Source organism: Abrus precatorius, unplaced genomic scaffold, assembly GCF_003935025.1.
Source record: "Abrus precatorius isolate BTA unplaced genomic scaffold, Abrus_2018 Scaffold7, whole genome shotgun sequence".
Classification (NCBI taxonomy): Eukaryota; Viridiplantae; Streptophyta; class Magnoliopsida; order Fabales; family Fabaceae; genus Abrus; species Abrus precatorius.
The window spans coordinates 1,945,171-1,969,976 of record NW_020874417.1 but is presented as its reverse complement, the minus strand read 5'-3'; the positions used below and the strand labels follow the sequence as shown (position 1 = coordinate 1,969,976).

The 24,806-nt window shown below is 28.6% G+C and overlaps 3 protein-coding genes and 1 pseudogene across 3 annotated transcripts; all 4 read right to left on the bottom strand.

Moving 5' to 3' along the window:
• Window positions 1–7,677: 7,677 nt before the first annotated feature.
• On the bottom strand, window positions 7,678–8,073 carry LOC113873876 (putative F-box protein At1g47790). Its single transcript, XM_027512234.1, has one exon. The coding sequence runs from the start codon at window positions 8,071–8,073 to the stop codon at window positions 7,678–7,680; it is 396 nt and encodes a 131-aa protein (XP_027368035.1).
• Window positions 8,074–10,388: 2,315 nt separating this feature from the next.
• LOC113873988 lies at window positions 10,389–10,512 on the bottom strand (annotated as a pseudogene).
• Window positions 10,513–12,732: 2,220 nt separating this feature from the next.
• LOC113873874 (histone-lysine N-methyltransferase family member SUVH2-like) lies at window positions 12,733–17,371 on the bottom strand. The gene is made up of 2 exons (XM_027512232.1): window positions 17,340–17,371; window positions 12,733–13,213 (listed from the first exon to the last, which is right to left on the bottom strand). Exons 1-2 carry the CDS (start codon window positions 17,369–17,371, stop codon window positions 12,733–12,735), a joined length of 513 nt encoding a protein of 170 aa, XP_027368033.1.
• A 29-nt stretch (window positions 17,372–17,400) lies between these two features.
• Window positions 17,401–20,027, bottom strand: LOC113873871 (sucrose-binding protein-like; the record flags this gene model as incomplete). The annotated part of the gene is made up of 6 exons (XM_027512218.1): window positions 17,401–17,772; window positions 18,089–18,380; window positions 18,515–18,778; window positions 18,910–18,990; window positions 19,156–19,331; window positions 19,475–20,027. Coding segments are annotated over 6 exons (1,521 nt in total), but the record flags the coding sequence as incomplete, so codon positions are not given.
• Between the last annotated feature and the right edge of the window lie 4,779 nt (window positions 20,028–24,806).

The following is a 24,806-nucleotide window of genomic DNA, read 5'->3' as shown; positions in this document are numbered from 1 at the left end:
TTTAATTACCTTTTAGCTTAGAAGCCCCTGAATAGCATTGTTTATGTATGATTCTTCATACTTGTGTATGTGTTTGGATGAAATATGATTGAAGACCATCATACTTGTGTATTTATTTATGAAATAAATAGATTTAGCATCAAACCAAAAATTTAAGGAAAATTTATAAACTTATAAAGCATAATTTTTTGAATTAATTATATCATTTTTCCTTAAATTTTGGATATTATTTTGTTATAATAAAAATTTAGAACAGAAATGTTGGGCTTGCAACCATGACTGAACATCCATGGCGTAGAAGCATGAAGATGAATTGAAAATTTTTACTTAAGAAAAAAAATGATAACTTAATTAGGGACAAGCAAATATTAGTTACCATTTTATTGGATGTTTAATTGATACTTTTTTTACCCAGGCCTTTGAATTCAGATTTTGAGAATTTTAATATGATTTGTACCTAGCTGGCCCAAATTTATTATATGATTAGTTACTTAATTAGAGTTTATTAAGGTAATTTAATATAAAAATATTTTAAAATAATAAAATATTAAATAAACAAATTAAATATGATTTAAAATCTAAATAATATTATAAAAACTTTTAGAATAATGGTAGAATGAAAAAGAAAACCATAAAAACTTATATCTATATAATATACTAAACTTAATCCACCTCTATACACACATGGCACAAGGTTTTTTTAAGAGTTTTTAAACATAATAAAATTAAGTTTTTTTAGTTTTAATTTTCTCAATAGTGAATGAGAAAATTAGTTTAATTGCATTAATTTATATAATTACTAATTAAAAAATTTTAAAATTTTCACAACAAAAATTTCTTTTTTGTATCTGAACTAAAGGTGATCAAGATCTCAATGAATATTTTCAAAATAATTGTTCAAAAAAATTATAAAATAATAGTTAATATTTTTTTATAAAAACTTTATAATAATAATAAAAAATTTGAATTAGAGATATAATAAAATAATTTAAATAAAAAATAATGAATAATTCAAACTTAATATTAAATCATATTTTATATTATATGCTTCTTAATTAAGCTTAACATGAGAGAATTTTTTTATAATTACTCTAATAATGCATAAATATTTAGTGAAAGTGTCTTAATACCACGACGACACCATCAGATATAAGAATGTCTTTCAAGTTCCAGCTTTGACAATAAATTTTGCAATGACTATAAATAAAAGTTAAGGTCAAACTTTGTCTAATATTAGTTTTGTCAAAACTTGTTTTTTGTCATGGACAATTACATGAGACTATCTCTAAAGTTAAAAATAAAAAAAATCTTAAAATTTTAATATATAATAGGAAAAATATTATTTCAAACACAAATGCAAATATTGTTTACAAGAAAGTTTTAGATAAAAATTTTGTAAAATTTTATTGATTGATATTAATTAATGATATGCAATTATAATTTTTTTTAATAAATTTTATTTTCATTAATAATTGTTATTTTCTCATTAAAAATCTGTGCATCGCAAAGGTGAATTACTAGTTAACTACTGAAAGTTGTAAAATTTTAAATATAATTAAATTTCATAAAAATAAGTAAATTAACAGGAAACTAAATTATTTAGATATTATTTAAAATAATTAAATTAATTTTTTCAATTGAACAAATTCTAAACAATAAAAATGTAGACAATTAAATCATGGTTGAAAGATGTTAAATTATAATTTAAAATTAAATTTAAAATAATTATCCTAAAATAAATAAAATATCCTTACAATTTATTTAATTAAAAAGACTCTGTTTGAATATTAACTTCATGTAATCCAAACTCTTATTAATTTAATATTAAAAAGTTATCGTAAGATAATGTTAAAATTTTTAAAAAAATGAAAGATTATTTTTTTAAAATGTGTTATATTTTAAGATATTTATTATTTTATAAAAAAAAATCATATACTTATATGTCATGTTATTAGCAAAATTATTTCAGTAAGGGATGAATTAATTTATTTAGTATTTGAAGATTCTTTTCATAGTACAAATGATAATTCAAATATATTTTTAAATTTTTAGTTTTAGACAGTTTATATATTCTATAATTTATTTTTATAAATTTTTTCTTCTTTACCAATTTTTTTCTTGGTAATTTATTAACTATGTATAAATTTTAATTCTATTATTAAAAAAATACAATTTTCACTAGTTAATATAGGTTCTTAGGTGTTTTCAATATTTTTAAGTTTTATTTTTGTTAGTTTAATTATATTTTTAAGTCTTGTTTGAATTATTTTAATTGCATTTAAGTTATTTATATTTTCTCATTTTAATATGATTTTACATTACATTATCTCAATTAAATTAATTCTGATTAAGTAACTAATCACATAATTAAATTTGTGCCATCTAAGTCATATAAAAAATAGGTTCAAATCATAATCAAAGTGTCAAAATATGACTTCAAAAGCTTTTATATCAATTCAGCATCTAATAAAATGCTAATTAACGTTTACTTGTTTTAATTAACTTGTCGTATTTTTTTTAAGAAAATTTTTTTTTATTCTTCTTCAAGTTTTACACCATGAGTATCCAGCCACGGATTAATGTATGCTCATATTTTTTGTTATAATTTTTTTTCTAACAAAATTAAAATCCAAAATAAAAAAATAAATTCCAATTAAATTCCAAAAATTTTGTCAACTAGTTTATGATTTCTTAAATTTTTCTTAGAGTTGATGGTAAAATTAATTTTTTTATGGAAGCAACCATATGTCATGTTCTTGGTGGTCTATAACATCACACTTATATCTAAGTTATATTATTTGGAGTTTTGATGAGGTTTTAGCAAACATTTTAGGTGTAGTTGAACTTAAGGTCAATTTAATGTTTGTCTAGTTCTATAAAACAAAAATACCATAAGATTAAATAATAATATTACAAATACTATAATAATAAACATTTGAAAATGTTGTTTGTAAAACATATTTATACAATAGTTCATTTAGTTTGATGCATCTTTATTCTACAAGTCTAAACTGTAGTCTCTACTCAATAAGTGATATTGGTACTAAGAAAATAAATAAAATAAACATGATAAACATTTTATACTAAACAAGGATATGCATATGTATCTTTGAAATTGAATTAGATGTTTAGTTACAAGTTAAACTTATGTATTTTCTTTGTAAGTTTATGGTAAAATGGATACATATAATAGAAGGTCTCATTAAAGGTGATGATGACAATGAACACCTAATGTTGCTTAAGTTTAATAAATAGTTAAGTTAATTATAAAAAAAATGAAAAGAAAAAATACTCAGTGAAATATGACAAAAGAATTCCTTACCAATGCCAAAAGTAAATGATCATGCCCTACATGACGCTTGAATATTTTAACTATATGTTGGTATGGAGTGGATTGAACTTTTCATTCAACTCATATAAGAATCTACTTACTTTATTAGTGTCATGTAAGTAAGCTTCACTTAGATACATTTAATTAAAAATCAATAAAAACCTATTAGCGAATATTAAGATGAAATAATCTTATACAAAAAAAAAAAAAACTTAGGCCTCATTTGGATAAACATTTTGAGAAGTCTTTGTAGGAAAAATCAGTATAAAAAATGAATAATTTTTTTAGATATATTAAAAATAACTTTGTTTCTTTAGAAGATTTGATAATTTCTCTCATTTAACTTCTCTAAAATTTGAAAAATAAGTTGTTTTTAATTTATTAGAGAAGTTTTATTCATTTTTTATACTAATCTTTTTCTTCTATGAAGATTTCTCTACAACTTCACCCAAATAAGATCATATATGATATTATTTAATATACAGACAAATGGTGGAGGCATTTAATATACATAAATACCTTCGGTCGTAAAGTTCTTAAGAACAATAGTCATACAACATATATACCTACTGCATATTTGAGACAAGCAAGATTTGTTTCACCGTTAGGTATAGGTAACAAAGACTCTTATTCGTGTTGCTACACTACCTCAATTGATACCTTAGCATGATTTTTGAGAAAGGGCCGTAGTGTGTAAAGCATCCCTAACCATTGTATTATAGACTTTCCTCTTAAAACAAGGCGATAAGGTGTTCAAATACAACATACATGAATGGTCACCCTAAAAAAAATTGGCAGTAAAAATTGTTAAGAATCCAAAGTAGGATACAACATAACTCAATAAATATCTCTAAAACAATTATTGATGTTCGATTATCTTTTAACTTTTACATGATATACCTTGTTACGATTTGTAACACCTTCATTTTTGTTGCCCTTGTATAAGAAAAATAAAAATTTTGGTGTAGAGTTTCTCGCTCAAACGAGATAAGTCTAGCTTAAGAAAGATAGAGTTTTCTAAAAGAAGATGTTCTAGAGCATTCTCACTTAAGCGAGACAAATCTCACTCAAGCGAGATAGGATAAAGTTGACCCAACTATCCTCTCTCCCAGGTGAGAAGGGGTCTCGCTCAAGTGAGGAGTCATAAGAAAAAAGAGAGTTCTCTGGACCCATTCTCGCTCAAGCAAGAATGTCTCTGGCCCAGGCGAGATGCTACTCGCTTTGGCGAGAATGCCTCTCACTCAAGTGAGAATAGAAAAAAATTGAGTAGTTTCACTGTTTGGTTTTCTCACTTAGGCAAGGATAGTTTTGTCCAGGCAAAACATTCAGTTCTAAAAACATTTATTTCTCACCCAATAGTTTTCCTTTCTTATTTTCTCTCTGTTCTCTCACATTCTCTTCTTAGAGAAAACTCCTTCATCAAGATCGTTGTACCTCTCCGTTAGCTGTGACCTATCTATTCACTTATCACGATCATGACCTTCTTAGGAGACCGACTTGAGTCACCTTTGAGCGAGTTTCAGGTGTGGAAGCTGCTGCAGACTCTAGAGATCTCTATCTCGAATCAAATGATGATCTCGATTCTGAATATCTTGCTGAGATAGAGGGATGGCATGAGGATGACTAGTATCGTCTTCAGTCTCTTTAGGACTTTTTATATTTTGTATTACGTAAATAATATAGATGAGTCCTAATATATTTTGATATATATTTTGCAAATGTCAACCTCTTGTAAATTTATAAGAACAATTTATATTAATATTTTGTCATGTTTTCTTTTAAATTTGTTTAATTCTCATTACTGGTTAAATTTTTATAAGTTTGAGTAAAGTAGACAAAATGTTTTATATTTTTCCCACATTGTATTCAGCTTACAAATGAGTTTAATTAAATTTTCCTGCTTAACTCCAAAATTATTTTCTTATTATATTAGACAAATTCAGGATGTTACAATTTATGTGTTAATTTATATCGATGACATAAAATAATATGATTCTCTTTACATTTATCATGTAAAAAAATTCATAAAAAATTAAAACATTCACTTCATTTATTCAAATTGTGAAAATATCAAAACACCCAAAAAAGATGAGATATATATGTACCATTCATTATAACTATGGTAGTTAAATTTACACTTGATTAGTAAGAAAATATACATATATTGTCTTTCAATCAAGGAAAAAAGTTTAATATTTATAATTCATAATAAAAATATATATTATGACTTCATTTACATAAGTTTCGTCAAAATAATTGGCGAAAATATTAATTTTTTTATTTTTTAAATAAATTTCGTTATCAGAAACGTGAAATAACTAGATTGCTATATGTGTCAGTATCAGCATAATTTCATAATATGATTAGTAAAATTAAATATTAGTTTCACCATATACAACGCGAAACACTCATATGATAACACATGTCACAATCTAAATAAATTTTACCATTAAAATTGCACAACTTGCAGGAATTTGACACGTGACACAATTTTGGCATATTATACAAATTTACCTTCATTAATTTTAATAACATAATCAAACAAAATCTAATTTAGATTTACACACAAATCATTACTACATTTCAAATTTAAATATTTTTTCTATTTACATACAAATTCAAATTACATCTTAATTAAATAAATTTAAATCACTAATATAATTAAAAAATTTATCATTAGATACCAATTATGATTATATTGAAATAAAAAAATAAACTACTAACATAATACAAAAAAATATTTTTTATATTTACATGTAAATTACTATTAATTTTTTATTAAAAAATTCTAAATTAATAACGTAATTACAATAAAGAATTTTGTTGCATCCTTTTCAAAAAATTAAAAGTTATTTTCTGTGGCCCAAAAAATATCCATGGCACATATTCTTTGACTAAAAAAAATTAACAAAGTCGCATATATGCACGTAATTTGAAAATTTTGAAAAAATAACAAAATTCTTTATTGTAATTACGTTAGTAATTTGGACTTTTTTAATAAAGAATTAATAGTAATTTGTCTGTAAATATATAAATTTTTTTTTGTATTATATTAGTGATTTATTTTTTTTTAATATTAATGTAATCATAATTGATATTTAATGATAAAAATTTTAATTATGTTAATAATATAAATTTATTTAATTAAGATGTAATTTAATAAATAAATAAAATATTTTTTTTAGTATTATGTTAGTAATTTAATTTTTATTTTAAATGTAGTAATGATTTGTATGTAAATCTAAATTAGATTTTGTTTGATTATGTTATTAAAATTAATTAAGATAAATTCGCGTAGTATGCTAAAATTGTGTCACGTGTCAGATTTTTGCAAGTTATGTAATTTTTATGGTAAAATTTATTCAGATTGTGACATGTGTCACCATCTAAAGGTTTCGATGGCAAAATTTATTTAAAAAAGAATAAAAAATTAATATTTTTACCAATCATTTTGGTGAAATTTATGTTAAATTGACTAACACATTCCAAACAAAGAAATAGTTTAAAAATAATAAATTAAGAATTTGTTTTTAATTTTACAATATTGAAATAAAAAGCCAAACATATCTATACTTTAAACGGACTTAAATGAATATTAAAATTTAGAATGTACAAGTTATTTCTTCGAATGGATGGATGCCCCTTAACAATGACTAACTCCTAATAGCCATAATCACAACCTAATACGCAAAAGCTTTAAACTTGAATAAGAAAAAATATTAATTATTTATTCCTCCAATTGGAAGAAGACTTTCCTTATAAATTATAACCTGAGATGAAAAATGTTCTCCACGAATACCAATGTCCTCGATCATCTCGGTACGTAAATCAAACCAGGCTAATTCATAATCTCTCTTCTTGAAGAGAATATTACCCTTCTTCCCAATGCCAAGAGCATTATCAAGACCACCTATAGGACGCTTAGGGCAAAGTAAAGGTCCAATAGTGAAGAGTATAACCCACGATTCCTTGACACCGAGTGACCCAAAAGTGATATATGAAAAGTAGAAGTAGAATCCGAAGAGTTTGATATGCAAGCAATGCACCCTTTTAACACCACCAAGTGTCTTGTCAGACAGGTCCATGGATCGTTGAGGTTAGATAAGGGTGTTGGAAGGTCGTGTTGTAAAGAACTCCTCGTTGCTCAAGTCAAACGACACCAAACACATTTCTAATATTGCAACGTTGTCACCCCATCGACACATTCCATTCAAGTAGACGTGAGCACCAACAGGAGCGAGAGGACATCGAGGCATATCGATATCTCCCACCCCGTGGGGCAATTGGTAAATGTAGATATAATCATCTTATAATCATCGCTAACTTTGTCGTAACGAAGACGGCGGTTAGGTTTGGAGGAAGGACCTTGAATTCACGAGTCTTTGGTTCCACAGTACAATTCGACCATATTGACAGAGACAAAGAATGCCATTAACAGCGGAACCCAAAAAATAGCATTCGCCGTTAACATAAGACAGAGGACAATCTAATTTGACCATGTTCTCATCATAGAACACGCAGTCCAAATCAACGTGCCATGTCTGCTTAAGGAGGAGACATGAATCATAGTGATAAGAAGGCCAATCAGATATGAAACCTTGGCGAAACATCCTCATGAAATAAGGGTTTTCAAATAAAAGTGACCATGACTTGTGTACGCAACTGAATCGCTTGATAGATTTCAGAGGCAGTTTACACAGAATAGAGAAGGCAATATCATCTGGGATATGCACTGCAGCCATGGAATCGTGACGTGACTTTGTGTTTGAAGTGTGTTACAAAGTTTCGAAATAATTTGACCTGTGAACTAAGAAATTCGCGCTATCAGAGGACACGAACAGACCACAGTCAATTCAGCAATAATTTGAAAATTGGATAACGTAGTTATAAGAATACCTACACGAGAATTCTGTAACAGAATCATGATCCTATAAAATCTCCAACAATCTTAAATTTCAAATAAATACAATAGTTAATTAATAAAAAAAAATTAGTAACGAGACTTTTCTTCAAGGAAACTAACACCCGCTAACAAGTTTAGAAAACAATTTTAAATTGAAAATAATAATAAATAATAAAAATAGTAACCGGGTTTATGATTTTTCAAAATAAAAAAAAATCTAGTAGTTGTGTTCAGGAAAACGATTTAAAATTTAAATTTTAAAATAATAATCAATCAAAGAAAATAACAGTAATCAAATATTTATTTTTTTCTTAAATAATTGCAAGATACTTATCCTAAAAAATATGTTAGGAAGTTTAGGCAACAATTAATCTAAAGTTTCAAATAAAAAATCACAATCAAATAATTAAAATTAGTATTTGAATTTTTATTTTTTTTTAAAATAATGAAAGCATCCTGATCCTAAAACTTTTAATAGGAATTTTAGGAAATAATTTTAAATTTTAAATAAAAATCAATTAATATAAAATCATTTTATCTTATGGGTTCTTGCTTTTTCAAAAAATTATGTTTATAAGTTATTATTTGAAAATTAAGGGTTTCTTTACTAGGATCATAAAATAAAATATTTTTTTTCTTATTTTCAATGTATATTCAATTAACATAAATTTTAATCTTTGAGAGAATTTGAATTAAAAATAAGCAAGAATAACAAAATTTATCTAGTTTGTTATTTTGATATGCATTAAATATAAAATAAGAATTATCACTTCTATCTAATTATATTTTAAAAATTCTACTTGCTTAAATGTTAATCTACTAATATTACTTATTAAATAATTAAAATATTAATATAATTTTCAGTGTTATTAAGAATGTTACTGATAGACGATGTCGAGCACCTATCAAAATAATTAAATTTTCTCTAAGAATTTTGCGGTATAAAACTCAACCTAGATCGATTCACACGTACACATATTCAATTAAATTCAAATTTAGATTTTTTTAATAACACGAGTAACAGTTTGGAGGTTTGTAAATCTCATATTAATTAAATTAAAACTATGAATAAAATTAACTTAAATAAAAATAGATTAAGACTTATCAATCCACATAATCTCAAATGCACGTAATTCTGATTGTCTCAGTATCTAAAAGTTTTAATCCGAGTTTAAACAATCACTCAATCTAATTATTAATTCAATCGAATCACTTAAATGAATCAGATTACGAATTAAATCAAATTATCATTTAATCTAGAGGTATCAAAAAGGGCTAAAGCCCTAGGAGAGTCTATAGACCTTTTAACGTTAGTGAGTAAATGCCAAGTATATAAAGCAAACTTCAAAGGAAAGTTTGTAGACAGTTGAGTTAGAGGGCCAGTGAGACAGGACAAAAGGCCTCTAAGATTCCAAAAGAAGCCTTACTCATGTCCAGCTCAATCTCAGGCGAGCTGGATTGCATCTCGCAGAGGTGGTAGCTACAACTCCAATATCCCTCGAGAATCATTGAAGTCTTTCTAATACGGAAGAGCCCACATGATCTGAAACTGCCCATAAACAACTGCCGCATGTGCTCACTGTGGAAAGACGAGGCATCTGACTAGTGCTTGTTGGTTTGCACTCTAAAAGAGCGAAAGTGTTAGCGGGAGCAACAAGCTAGCACCTAAGAACAGTGGTGGATTAAAGTCTAATGTGCAAGGCAAAGTGTTTGCCATGACTGGCTCTGAAGCAGCAAGGTCTAATGATCTTATCTGAGGTAAATGCATCCTGAAAGACAAATTCATTGATATTCTTTTCAATTCTGGTGCTACGCATTCTTTTATTTTCTTGGATTGTGTGCGTTGCCTTGAATTGTCTGTCTCTGCCCTGCCATATGATATTGTAGTATTCACCCCTACAGATAAGCCTGCAATAACCTCGCACATATGTTTAGATTGCTCTATAGTAAATCCATGATATTAATTTCTTGGTAGAACACATCATATAATAACTAATATTAAACACTTCAAAGTGAGAACTCATATTCTAAATTTTGTAGAACTCTCTATTATTAGTAAAGATCTACATTATTGTCACTTAACATAATTTTTCACAACAGGACCACAAAATACGCAAGGATAATATACTTATAAACAAAATCAGACACTATAACATACCCTTTCCTTACAAAAATTAATTTAATATCATGTGAACTAATTAATGGTCCATGTATCAGATATTAAACTGATAAGAATAGATACTACACTTGATCTTAGCCAAAAGGTTGAGAAAGGTATGCTTGAAAAATTCTCTCTACTAGATTTTTATTATTGTTACCTTATCTTATGCTTTACTGACTGGCCAAGGTGGGTCTTAATCTGTAGACATGTTGTTCACTATCAGCTTATATACAACATTAATTGTTTGATTAATGTCCCTATAAACCCAATGGAGATGTAAGGTTGTATTTCCTATCAACTTCTAAAAATCAATGGTAAGCTTTTGGTGTACTTCAGTGTACATCTATTAAAACATTATGTTCTCTTCCTAATTTTCCTTTTGAAGTTTTTCCTATGAAGAGATTATTTGTCTTGCTAATACTACCACTATATTTCTATACCACTGAAGATTTGTTAAATTGGTATGAACCTGCATTTTTTATAGTTTAAGAAAGAATAGCAAATGACCAAGCTAGCATTCTAATGGTTGGTCCCCATTTAACCACGTATTCCTTCAATGTTTTATCATACAATAACAACTTTTAAAGTTGATGTGCTAGATTGTGATTCACTTTGTTCAATTGAAATAGTGTAGTTCTTGCTAACAAAATATCAAACACAATTGTTTCATGATTCAGTGATATTTCTTGCAAGTTCCAATCTTCAAATAAATTTTAGTTTTAATTTGAACAAATAAATCTTCAGATAAGTTCTTTTGATATTTCAATCATTATATTTTCTCTTTCACAAAATATTGTTGCAAGTCAAACACATATATCTCATGCCATATAACAATCACCAAGTATCCAACCCTTTGTTGATTATGCAATTCAAACAATAAGACAATGCTCTAAACATGAATAGTTAATTAAATGAACATGTAAATTTTATTCTACCCTTCTCCAAAAGGAATAAAATATTAGGTAGACATTGTCGCTAGTTCTATTATACCTAAACCAAGATCCATGCTACCTTGAAACATAAATTTAATTTTAGAAAGAAAAGGAAAAAGAGTACCTCAGCTAGAATTGGAAATTTGTTGACAGCTGTCGCGATTGATGAGGAAGAAAGAGGCGGAAAGCAAAAACTAATTTTTGGCTATGAGCACCTCAAAACGGTGTTTACTGTGCACAACTTGATTGCATAATCTTATTAGAAACTAGTAGAGTACGAATAGTGTTTACTGTGCTTTCGCTGTGTAACTTAGGATTTGGAGGATTGGAATTAGAGTTGATTTGGGAGTATTTCTGAGATTGAGATTAGGGTTTTGAAACCATGAATAAAAATTACGAGTGTTTTTAGGGTCAAGACTAACCTATGGGTATTCCCATCCTGACTCATATACTATGGGCTAAATAATTCAGAGCCTAATTAATCTTTTTAATTAATATAAGTGTTGGGCTGGTCCTAGAGCTTTAGCCCTTTTTCACCTCTAAATTAAATGATAATTTAATTTAATTCATAATTCAATTTAATTAAGTTATTTGATTGAATTAATAATTAGATTGTATGATTGTTTAAACTTAGATTAAAACTTTTAAATAATGTGATAATCAAAATTACATGTATTTTAGATTATATGGATTGATAATTTTTAATCTACTTTTGTTCAAGTTGATTTTGTTCATAGCTTTAATTTAATTAATATGAGATTTACAAACCCTCAAATTATTACTTGTATTATTAAAGAACTTAAAATTAAATTTAATTAAATATGTGTATCTGTGAATTGACCTAAATTGAGCTCTATACTGCAAAATTCTTAAAAAAATTAATTATTTTGATAGTGATTCAAAATCCTCTATCAGTAACATTTTTTATAGCAGTCAAAATTATATTAATATTTTAATTATTTAACAAGTAATATTAGTATATTAACATTTAAGCGAGTATAATTTTTAAAATATAATTATATATGAGTGATAAATTCTTATTTTATACTTAATACATATCAAAATAATAAACTAGATAAATTTTGTTATTCTTGCTTATTTTTAATTCAAATTCTCTCGAAAAATAAAATTTATGTTGATTCAATACACATTGAAAATAAGAAAAAATATTTTATTTTATTATTCTAATAAAGAAACCCTTAATTTTCATATAATAACTTATAAACATAATTTTTTGAAAAAACAAGAACCCATGAGATAAAATAATTTTATATTAATTGATTTTTATTTAAACAAAACAGAATCGAATTTTCGCTTAGATGTGTCAATTACGAGGAACATCGACTTGCTATATCATCCATATAGTTCCACTTCAAATGTCTTGGTTCAGTTTGTTTTACAAGAACTAGGCTGACAGAGCAAGCAAGTTCTTCATAATTGACACATCGAGAAGAGGTACCGGTGGATATGATGGACGCACATAATCTGGGTATATCGGAGACAAATCCCCCCATCCTGCCCAACTTTCAGAGAACCGATTAGGATATATCACCTGGTCACTGTTCATTATCAAGATTTGCTCTTGCATTTGATTCAAAACAACCCCAGTATACTCGCAGATAAAAGAACCAGCTTGAATAAGGTCCAAGGACCTGACTCCCCAACTATTTAGCTGAGACCTAAACACTTCGAACCTATTTTTCAGCCCTCTCTGTGTAAGACGATTCCGACAATGCAGAGGACAAGGACAAGAAGGGCCACATTCAGAAATCAAAGGCTTCCCTTTCAGGAGAAGCCCCTGGAGACTATAAGGAAAGTCGCCCCCATTTTTTATAGCACAGAAGCATCCGTCACCACATCCATCCACACAATCGCAACCCGTTAAACTCCCAGATTCAAAAACAAATTAGGGAAAACTTGTCCTCGCAAGATACTCAAAAGAAAGAGGGTCGCTGTTGTCATCAATATCACTGAAGAGCCGAACGAGTGGACCTCTCCTTCTTTTTCGACAAATCATAAGAAAGACAACATCACACTCCAACCCACTCCTAATTTTATTCTTCTCCTTATTCTAGAACTTGGTTTGTCTTTGTGTAACAAGTTTTGTTTTGTTTCAAATGGGTCTGCAATTCACAACCCAAAATCTGCACTCTGCAGTTTGTTGTTTTCCTCCTTCCATGGTTTCTAACTTCTGCTACTTTTTTATTTTTTTTCTGTAATTTTAAAAGTTATTTTGAAATCTTATTTTTATTTTAGTATACATTTTATATAGTCTTGAGATTTATTTATTTTTCTCTAAAATGTTTATTCTATTTATTTTTTATCCAGGGTCAATTGACCGCAGTCAACCCAATTGATCCACACTCTAAACTAGAAATTACTGCAACCCAATTGACCATGACCTTCGTTAATCCTTTATTATCGTTATTGCTATTTTCTCCCCTTGGTAAATTTAAAAAAGTTTTGTAAATTATTTAAAATTTAATTTTTGAAATCCAGTGCCAAGGACTCAAGTCCTATACGCTTTCCCATTACTACTAGGGCTTGAGTCTTCCTTGGACCTACCTAACAATTAAGAAAGGAATCAAGAAAATCATAGGAGTTCCCCACCATTTTAGTCCTTCCCATAGATTCTTCTTCGTTTAATGTACCATCAATAATGCTCCACTAGCATAAATCCATACAAAGCTAAGCTAGCAAGGCATCTTCACCTTTTGGTCTCTTAGGTGAGGCTATTGCTACTTCTTCACCACCCCTACCCCTTATTGCTAGCTAATTTTGTCAATAAAGGATTTGTCAATGATAATCATGAATGCCAAGACAACTAAAATGGTGTAATTGCAAGGAAAAAATGTTTATGAGGTTTAGAATCATAAGTATCTCAATGCAAGATAATCTTACTCAAAACGGGACATTTACAACGTAGTCTATGAATTGATAGGATTTTTTTCATATATATAACTCAAACTCAAGATTATTTAAGACGTGTCAAACATATGCTACTTAAATTATCCACATGTTGGTTCAAGTATATGAGATGATGGTTCTTACTTCCAGAAAGATGGGATAGATAATGGTTGATGAGCATAAAAATAAAATAAAGGACATATTTTATTTTAATTTAAGAAATACGCTTAAGCGCCTACACAATGTCAGGATGTTATTCTTAGGCTTGCTAAAGGGTAACAATAAAAAAACGGTTAAATTTTAAGAAATTGGGTCACCCCAAATTGATGTTGTTCGATTCATTTGGAATCGATCAATTACTTAGACCATGTTAATTAGTAGTCCATAATTCTGAGAAAATCATGTGTTTAAAATTTAGATTTTGCGTGCAACCCAAATTTTCATAATGCAGTTTGATAAAAAGAAAAGAAGAAAAAAAAAATTATAGAATAGTAGTAATGTAAATTTACTAGCCAAGTTTCCGCATATGTAAAAGTTCGTCACTTATCCCTATCCCATAAACCTAATCAAAGTTCATAAGTTTGCATAATGCACGTACACTATAAGAGTTGTGTTCAATATTAATCAAGAACTTCTCATAGAGCAAAAAAACAAAAGAAACTTAGAGTTTGGCGGATAAAAAAACATAAGAAAATAATTAGCACCACGAGAAGAAGGAAATCGAATTTTCGTAATCATTAATCTAAATTTTTTGGGGTCAATTTTGAAATCTCAATTTCGACAGAGTGCGTCGAATAACATGGATCCAAGCAGCATTGGCCCAAGTTTTAAATTATGGGCTTATTATCACCATTGGAAGCAAAGATAGGTTTGTCTTAAACCTTCGAACTATATGGGCCCCAGTCCATCCACTTTTCTTTTGCTTGTAGCTTGGAATTTTTATGTACCGTAAAAATGTCGATAAAGCCTTTTTTCCAAGTCAGAAATCACAAGATTTTTCTAAATTTAAATAACTTTACTGTGTGTAATTTTTCTGGGGTCAGTAGTAATTACAAAACAAAACTCAGTTTAAAGAAAAAAAATCTTACAAAAATAGCTGACACTTTTTTTTAACGAATGTACAACTCATCAATTTTAGTGAAGCAGGCTGAGCATTTAGAATTCACCAACCCACTTAATTTATCTTACTTAACTCACATTTCAAAACCAATTTTATTATTAAAAGGAATAAATTTCCTTTTTATATTTCTTAATCTTTATACACACAAATTTAACAATGACAAAACTAAAATTCTGATATTAATAAATTTAATTAGTTATTTAAGTAAAGACTTTAAATTTTTTATGTTTTTTAATTTTTATTTAATTTACATTTAAAAAATTAATTCGTAAACAAGCCAACCCATCAACTCACCCTAAAGTAGGAAGGGAAAGGTTAATATTTTAGTTACTTTAAAAATGATGAGTTATTAGCCTCCCTTTGTCATCCCTACATATATACAATTTTGGTCAAGGCAAACCTACTTCTACATGTAGTTAATTGTATTAAGCATAAGAGAGGTGCCCTCTTGAATAATATTTTTTAGAGCTTCTATAATACCTACTTTGTTATAGTAAATTTTATAACCTTCGAAAATTTTCTTTATTTTTATTCTAAAAATTAACATAGAAAATAATAAAATAATAAAATATATATAGGTATTACTATGAGAGTACTGAAAAAATAATATAATTAAAATAGGAAAACTTAGGTACATGAGTACTAAAATAAATTTCACCCTCTTAGCAAAGGTTGCTTGGAAGTTTGATTGAGTATCCTCTAATCAACGTAGGCTGTGGGCTAAGTAAACCTTATACAATTGCCTCACTCAGAATGGAAATTTTGTACACACAAACCACCGTAGCCCCCTGAGGGTACACATTTTTAACAAAACATTTTTATCGTTTAATTAATAAAGACTCGTTAGCTCGAATTCTTCAATTAAATTATATTATTTTTCAGAATATTTTAATTAATTAAAATAATTAATTTTGAATGAATTTGATCAAAAAATTAAAATTTTCAAACTTAAACATATTTATGTATATAATTACAAACAGTACCTATTTAGTTAAAATATTAAAAATGTAAATTTTTAAATTATAAAAACATGTACAACTAATTGACTTTATAAATTTAAACTTCAAGTTTTTCCTTTATCACTCTAAAAAAATTGTTCTCCTCTCTCTCTCTTTTAATGACAGAATAATCTCATATTAAAAAATATTTATCTTATATATCCTTCGTAAGAGATAATCTTATTTTATTTATGATGGAATAATTATATTATACTCAGATTTATCAATATAAATATATTAAATATCAAATTATAAGATAATTATTTAAGTACAAATCTGAATCGTGATCCGCTATTCGCAAAAAACTAACACTAAACTCCCATTAATAAAAAGGAGGCCAAACAATAAGTGATTACAAGAAGGTCAAACCATTTTTTTTAAAAATGTTTTCCTTTCTTTATTCTATTATACGAGCCCACTGTACATTTGTGACTTTCTGAATTATGTACGTGCCTGTATTAAATTTGTCATGCATCATTGCACTTGATTTTAAAAAACTAGCAAGATTATACCTTCTTTTTCGGTGCTAATTGCTGAATTTACCCCACTTCAGTAAGTATTGAGTAATAAATTTAACAAAACCAAAGAGCGATGCTAGACGGTACAAAATTTCCTGTTATGAAAAGCAATTAATTCAAAATTATCATAAGGTATTTTAAAATTACTTTCTAACATAATTTTTATTCCTAATTAAATTAATCTACAACTTTAAAAATAAATTTACACACACACACATTGCTTTTATTTTTTATCACATCTTTTTATTATTTTTTTAAGAAATTGGTTTATAAATATATTATTTTTATGTAAGTTGAGTAATAATTGTATATTTTATGATTTCTTTAGAATGTAAATTTGAAACATATTTTTAAGAAATTAATTTAATTAGGAATAAAAATTAAAATCTTTAAAAGAAAACGTTTCTTTGCACACAATTGGCAAAAATAAATACTTTCAATTTTAAACACGATCAAGTTTCTTATCTACCTTCCATAATAAGCCAATTTACTTCCCACCATTCCCGATCATAAAAGAAAATTAACTGTGGAAGAAAACTAGCATTACAATTTACATAGCATGTTCTAGTACAATTAGCACTGATTATTCTGCTACCATATCAGCTAGCAATATCAGTGTCCATTTTATTTCATTTGCATCCCTACATTTCATCTACTTACATAAAATACAGAAAAACGTTCTCAGAAAGCTTAACTTACAATTTTCATATCTTCAACCATTTCTTTTTCATGTTTCTTATAAACTCCTCAGGCATCAGCATGACCATTCTCCTTGGTTTCCTCCTCGAATGGGAAAAAGAATTGCTCATTTCTGTTGAAGATTTCGTCCACCTTCTCCGCAGGGTAGTTAAAGGCCAGCTCCTTCGCAGTCTTGTCCAATGCACTCACAATGTTGTTTTTCCCTGTTAAACAATTTACACTCATTCATCACATTATAACCACCACAAAATTAAAAGAATAAACCAAACTTAGAAGAATAAACAAGGATAAAATTTAATTACAGCTCCTAAAATATTTTTCATATTATATTTTAATCAAAACTAAAATTTCAGTTATACATCATGCACGACCACATTAATTGACCTTATATGTGTATAAAACTCCAATTTTTATTTTGTTTAGAAAACAGCTCCAAATGCAAACAATTCGGATATATTATGAAGATAAGCAAACATCCTAAAGTGGAATCATGCATGAAACACGGAGTTTATTTTATACCCGCAAAAGTAAGCTTGTGGTTCCCTTCAGCATGAACCTCAAAGCAAATAATCTTCAGGTCATTTTTCTTGGAAGCAATGGTCACAAAGGGATGACCAGCAGGGACAACAAAAACCGTTGCAGGCTTCAACTTGGCACTGATCTTATGGTACGAGGGGCTAGTCTTTTGATGCTTTGAACGTGTGTGTGAACTTGAGACATGTGGACATGCCATCTCAAACTTCCCTTCACCGTCAATAACCACTGCTATCTTGGTTGCATGTGAGTTGTAAAGAATAGTAGACATAGATCCCTATACATAAAAGCAGTGCCAAAGGAAAGCAGCAAAAGAATTAGTTGCTTATAAGTAGGGACATACATAAAATATTAGAGAAGGGTAGGGATCATTAAGCTGAGCCTGAGAGGTTAATTAATTGTTCTGGTTACCTTGATGATTTTGGTGAAGGTAATCATAAGATTGAGTCCTTCAAGCTCACTCTTTTTATCAGAAGGACCAACTTCAATGAGACTACCATATTGGTTGGAGAAAATGGGATCCTTGCTGAAAATATTGAATGGAGTCTTCGATTGGATACCAAAGGGCCAAAAGCTTTTCTTGGGGCTCATGGCTTGCACTTCTTCTCCGGATATTGTGAAAATACTTCCCTCATTCTGTTGATCAAAAAGCTTTTCTAACTTCTGCCTTGGTGTCTGTTTTTAGTTTTCAGTAGAAGCAGAAAACAAAACAAAAACAAAATTGATGAAATAGACAATCCAAAAATAAAAAGTAATTATATATGAACATATATAATATAATTTCATGATAAAATTAAAAGGTATACTTTGAGTGCAGCTTCGAGCACTTCCCAGCTGAATGCTGTGAGGACTGATTCTGGGTCTCGCCCTCCAAGGCCAAAAAATTCCTAGACCACCACAATTTCTGTAGATCAGTAACTATGCTTGATTTCCTTACTACATTAGTGAACATGTGGACACAATCATGAATGCTTATTTACTAAATCTGAATCAGTCAATCATAGTTTGTAAAGGGAAATGAAGGGATTAATATTTTCTTTAGAAGTATAAACCTCAAAATGTCCAGGAGTAGAAACTGGTATGTGGAACAAAATAAGAGAGAGCAAGTCGTTCCAATCTCTGTTGACTATGTATACAGGGGTGCCTGCTGGTATCCTCAAGAAATCTCCAGGTTCAAGATTGACTTTTTCTGTTTTATCTTCCATCACCAAGCCAATTGTGGCTCGTCCTAGTAACCCAATAAGAGAATAAGAAAATTTAGAAATTTTATATATAATACAATGAATTAATAACCACCAAAAATATTAATAGGCATGGAAATATAAATAACTGGAAATTTTCAAAAAAAGATATATAAATATTATTTTATACCAACGACGTTGACTAAAACAATCTCGGAATCAAAGTGGCGTGGAGTCACGAAAGCGTGTGATCTGGTTTTTATAAAGGACAAGCGAAAATTTTCAATCCCTTGAAGAAGCTTAGATTTTCTGGTGAACTTCTTTAGAACATCAATTGTGCCTTCCGCTGCATGGATGGTGTCAAAATCTTCTTCTTCAAAAACGTAGGGAATTTCCTCCTCCTCCTCTTCTTTCTCTTCCTCTTTTCCATGATGATGATGATGATGATGTGTTTGTTTTTCCTCCATCTCTTGCTCTTTTTCCTTTTCTTTTTCTCTCTCTCGCTCTTGCTTCGTTTCATAATACTCGTCACACCTTCGCATGCATGTGCGCTTGTCTTCCTCGCTATATTGCTGTTGCTGTCTGCATTGGTGTTTACACGTTTGAAGCTCTGGGTCTGTTTCTTCTTCTTGGCACGTGGCTAAGTTTGAAAACAAGGTTAACACGAGGAAGAAGAAAAGGAAAAAGAAGATGGGTAAGGAAAGCTTAAGTTTCATGGCTATGGTGTGATGAGTTCGGTAGCAGTGTTATTTTGTTGGATATGGAAATGGGTAGTAATGACTGTGTAGTATATATGAAGTAGTAAGGGAAAAATGACGAATATGGCAATTGCATGCATGAGGACATGTGTCAACCTACGCGTCTCGTAATGAATAAGCAAAGACCAGCAATGTCTACGAGGTAGACACACCCCCACTTGCTGTCAGGTAATAAATACAGTAAGGATGAACCTGCGTAAATTTAATTTGAGTCATTAAATATACTTAAAATACGTATATAAATTAATTTAAATTATATATATTTATTAAAACATATGATTTATACTACAAAATTTAAAAACTAATTCTTTAATCGCAAAACAAACAAATTCTTGTGTCAGGCAAAAAATTGATGACTATTGTAATACCTTCTCCAAACTTACGCAGATATCAACATTATATGATGGACAAATTAAACTTTGCTCAAGTTCAATATATTTTTGTCATCAAGTTGTTTAATTAATTAACATATAAATGTTTTTCTAAAACTAAAACACAGATTTGATGGAGATTATTCGATATTGAAAAGAACGTTTACGTTTTTCATTCCATTCAAGAACTTGATGACAAGAATAACAGAAATTCTGATCTAAATTTTATCCTTAAATTTTAGAACTGTTTGATCATATTTATGTATAAATAATACTTTTAAGTTGAAAAGAATGTTTAACAACTTACCATAGTTATGTAATTTAAGAAAAAAATAGACCAAATATTAACTTATTTAATATTTTCAGAAATTTATAAAATAATTTCTTAACAAAATTGATTAAATTACTATTTTTAAAAAAAAAAAAAAACCTTAAATTTTTTATTGGTTTTAATTTTTTAAGTACAATACCCATAAAAATTTGTAGATTACCACAAAATTTAATTGACACGTATTTCTTTTTTATTGATTTAATTTTTTTGGATACAATATCCATAAATTTTTTTTAGGGTACCACAAAATTTACCTTTATTTAATTTTGTTTTTTCAATATTTTTTTGGGACAATGTTCTAAATTTCCAAGCAAATTATATTACCTTGTGGGCTTAAGGGAGGTGGAGCAATGGGCGAAAGGGTTGGGTCATTTGATCCAAGTAGAGCCGGGTCTGACAATAAAATAGTTTTAATAATAATACATGGTTTCCGCCTAAAATTAAACTGTTCCAAATTAAAAGTTTCAACCTAAAAAGTTTATATTTCCCCAAAAATCCCTACAAAATTAGTGTTACAAAAATATATGCAAACGAATTTATTATATTTGTTTATCTGATAAGAATGAAATGAATGGATAGAACATATGAAAAGATCAATTAAATAGGATAAAGTTGTTATTCTATTGTTTAGATATATTTTTATAATGAAATGAAAAGAAAGATTAACTTTAACTTGTATCTTCAAATTAAGGGAAAAAATATATTGAATGGATTGGAATTGAATATATTCTAACAATTTTTATTTATTCTATTTTATTTTAAATAACTGAACCTAATACTCTTCTTTCCTTTTAAAATTTTTGAGGAGTAAAATAATAATGAAAGAAAAAAAGTGTTAGTAAGTGAAAACGCTCTAGCAAAAGCTTCCATAAAATATGGGGCTGGTTAGTGATTCCGATTATCAAATATCAAAACAACATGATTAAAATTTCTTGCAATGTATGAGTTAACTTCTAATTAAGTATTTAAGTTTATTCATTACCTTTATTAGAATAAGTAAAAAATATGTTAAAAGTCGCGCTTATTAAATAGACGAAGAAGCTGGTAGATTAATTCAGATGTGTACGCCATGCCATAAAATCGATTGTTTTCTGATTGAAGAATTACTAACGTGCGTGGAGTGAGGTGAGTGATGATATCGCTTGGAGTGAACTGGGAAAAACCTTTGTGCTGCTATGTAAATGTTATAGTTTCTGCTTATAAACTAACAAATGTTGAAGCGGGCAACTGGCAGCTCTAATTAGCAGCTATTAATTTATGGACATGAAAGAGAGAAACTTTTCTGTCGTGATCAATTTTGAGTTCGTTTACTGCACTTTGGACTCAATTCAAACTTCGACTAGCTTATTCTAGGTTCACGTTTAAGTTATGCATTCATTTTTTATCTGCTTGTTTTGGGCAACATCCATTGAAAAAAGCACGTCCCACCGTTCCAATTTAGAGAAATTTTTTCACCCTATAGTTTCTTAAAGTTGAGAACACTGTTATCAGTAAGAATTATATTCCCTGATCATGGCAACATTTAGCTCTTGCTTATGCAATTTGAGCTTTGGAGTTTGGTCCCAGTGTCTAACTTCTCATATCAAGTGAACCTTCAATCATCTTTATTGGATATTCTTGATGCAAGAATAATAGAAATTTTTATTTTATTAATTTTATTTCCCAAATTTATTGCTATTGCTTCTATTTACTTTTGCAATCTATCTTCCATTTCATTCATCACATCTTCCTTACATGCTTCTTTGTTTAAATGTGTCTTCTGCAGAAATTTTCCACAGATGATTAGTTTTTGTTAGAACCAGTAGTGATTTTAAAACTCGTGCAAGCTAATGCTTCTACCCATTGAATGAGAATTTTGTATATTGGTTCAGTATTCTCTATAAATATCCATATCACAGATTACTATTTTGGAATAAATAAATGGAGTTCACGAGATACAGTGTTTCTGTTTTGGTCATGCAGAGTGAAACTAGCTCCTATAACCTATTAGTCACATACTTATTATATATTGATAATAATGATAATAACAACATTTAATGATTATAGATAACGGGTGTTTTTTACACCCTTTTGAATTTTATCCATTTCAAATTATTAAGATTATCTTGAAAGAATTTCAGAACTCTGGATAGTGGATATTATCAGCAGAATTTTTCCTCCTATGTGGCCTCCTCTTCTAACATGGGTGAAGTTGATGTGTTGTTTATTATTTCCAAAATGATATCTTGCATTGGATTCGTTCATGCTCATAATTGCCCTTAAAGCCTTCTTATCTCTTGAGGTGGTGATTCAAAGGTGAGCAATTAAAATCACCTTTCACAACTCAGCCCCTGTACTTATTTTCTTTTTGTTATTAGTCACTTAGACAGTGCAACTACTATTAATTAGTTAACTTTTTTATTTGATTTAAAGTCGGTGAGGTAAGTAGCAACAATTTTAGTTTCTTTATCTTAGTGTTAGTTTTGATTTTTGCATATAATTTCTTAATGTTCCATTTAGTTGCATTTATTGCATTGTGCATCTGGCCTTTTCTAACATTTGAAAGCAAGATGACCATTTTTTTCACAATGATGACATGGAGGACAAAATTTCTTCTTATTGTATCTTATACTTTCATGATGCGTGATATGTAAAGCTCCCTCAATAACACCTTCTTGTCTCATTGCATGCCTTTGCTCTTGTACTTGTAAGGCATTTAAGAGTTCTACCAATATGATTTTGGACAAGTATTTGGTATTCTCTAAGGTGGTGATTGTAGCCTCGAATCTTTCAGGTACTATTACAAGAATTTTTTCAACAATTCTAGAATTAAGAAAATATGTACCTAGTAATTTACCTTGTTGGCTATACCAAGCAGTCTATCTAAGTATATTTTGATTGTCTCAGACTTTTTTAGTTTTTGGTGTTTAAATTCTCTCATCAAATTCAACACTTGTATATCTCGAATTCTTTCATTCTCGGTATATTCTTTCTTAAGATAATTCCAAATTGTCTTTACTGTTTTTAAAGTCATGATTCTGGTGAAGATAGTTGTTGAAACACCAGCAAAAAGACATGATTTTGACTTTGGCTTTCATGTTTTTCTCTCCTTGTGACTTCTTATTTAGGCTATGGTAGGATCATGCGACAGCAGAAGAACTTCGTAATCCTCTTCAATAGCTTGCCAAAGATCTTAAGCCTCTAGGTAAGTTTCCATTTTGATAGCCCAAATATCATAATTTTCTCCATCAAAGACAGGCAGAGCAACTTGTGAGAAATTTAATTCAGCATCCATTTTCACATGTTCGTAAGAAAATAGCTCTTGATACCACGTTGTTGGTTTTATGGTAAAAAATTAAAATAAAGTAAAGAAAAGGAAATGTGTAGAAATGTGAGAAGAATGAATGGAGAAAGAACTCAACTTTTATTCAATAGCAACAATGCATTTATAATAAGTTAAAGAAAGTTAAACTAATTGCGTAACTGAAAGATTTGATAACAAACTAAATTATTCCTAAAATATCGAAACAACTTATTAACTATGATATTAATCTAATAAACTGAAATAACAGAAAACAACTGACAACAATTTCAAAAGCATATTGTTAACAATATCAATTTGGCATATTATTGCCAACAGGTTAGTGCATACAGAAACCATAGATCTGATACATATAAACTAGCAATAGGTTTCCCTTGATGTTAATTTACATGAAGGCATCCAAGTTGGTCTTGGTTTGAAATTGGGCTATGACATTTTATTAGAAAGAGAGAATTAAGAATTGGGAAAAGGGTTTGCCTAAGCATGAGTCAGTTTGAAGCTGTTCCACAGTGTTGATTTTTTTAAGTGTCTCCTAATTATTTTTGTTCTTGTTACAGTAGTTATCCGAAGGAGCATTAGAACCTCTCTCATCTTCTAAGTAACGTGAAATTTTGCATTAGGCATTGATTTTTTCAACCTTTCTTTTTTTTATTTAAAGGAAAGGATGAGGGTTATAGGTTCTTACCAGGATCCTACCCTAAGAAAGCACTTAAATGCTTGGAAAGAGATTATTATAAGCATATCATCCAATCTACCTTTAG

What these genes read in the sequence shown, in the direction of transcription:
- LOC113873876 (XM_027512234.1), bottom strand. Translation starts at nt 8,073, where the DNA reads ATGGCTGCAGTGCATATCCCAGATGATATTGCCTTCTCTATTCTGTGT.
- LOC113873874 (XM_027512232.1), bottom strand. Translation starts at nt 17,371, where the DNA reads ATGGTGGGAAGTAAATTGGCTTATTATGGAAG. An exon ending in AAATTGGCTTATTATGGAAG is followed by an intron (nt 13,214 to 17,339) that starts GTAGATAAGAAA and finishes TGAATCTGGGAG; the next exon opens with TTTAACGGGTTGCGATTGTG.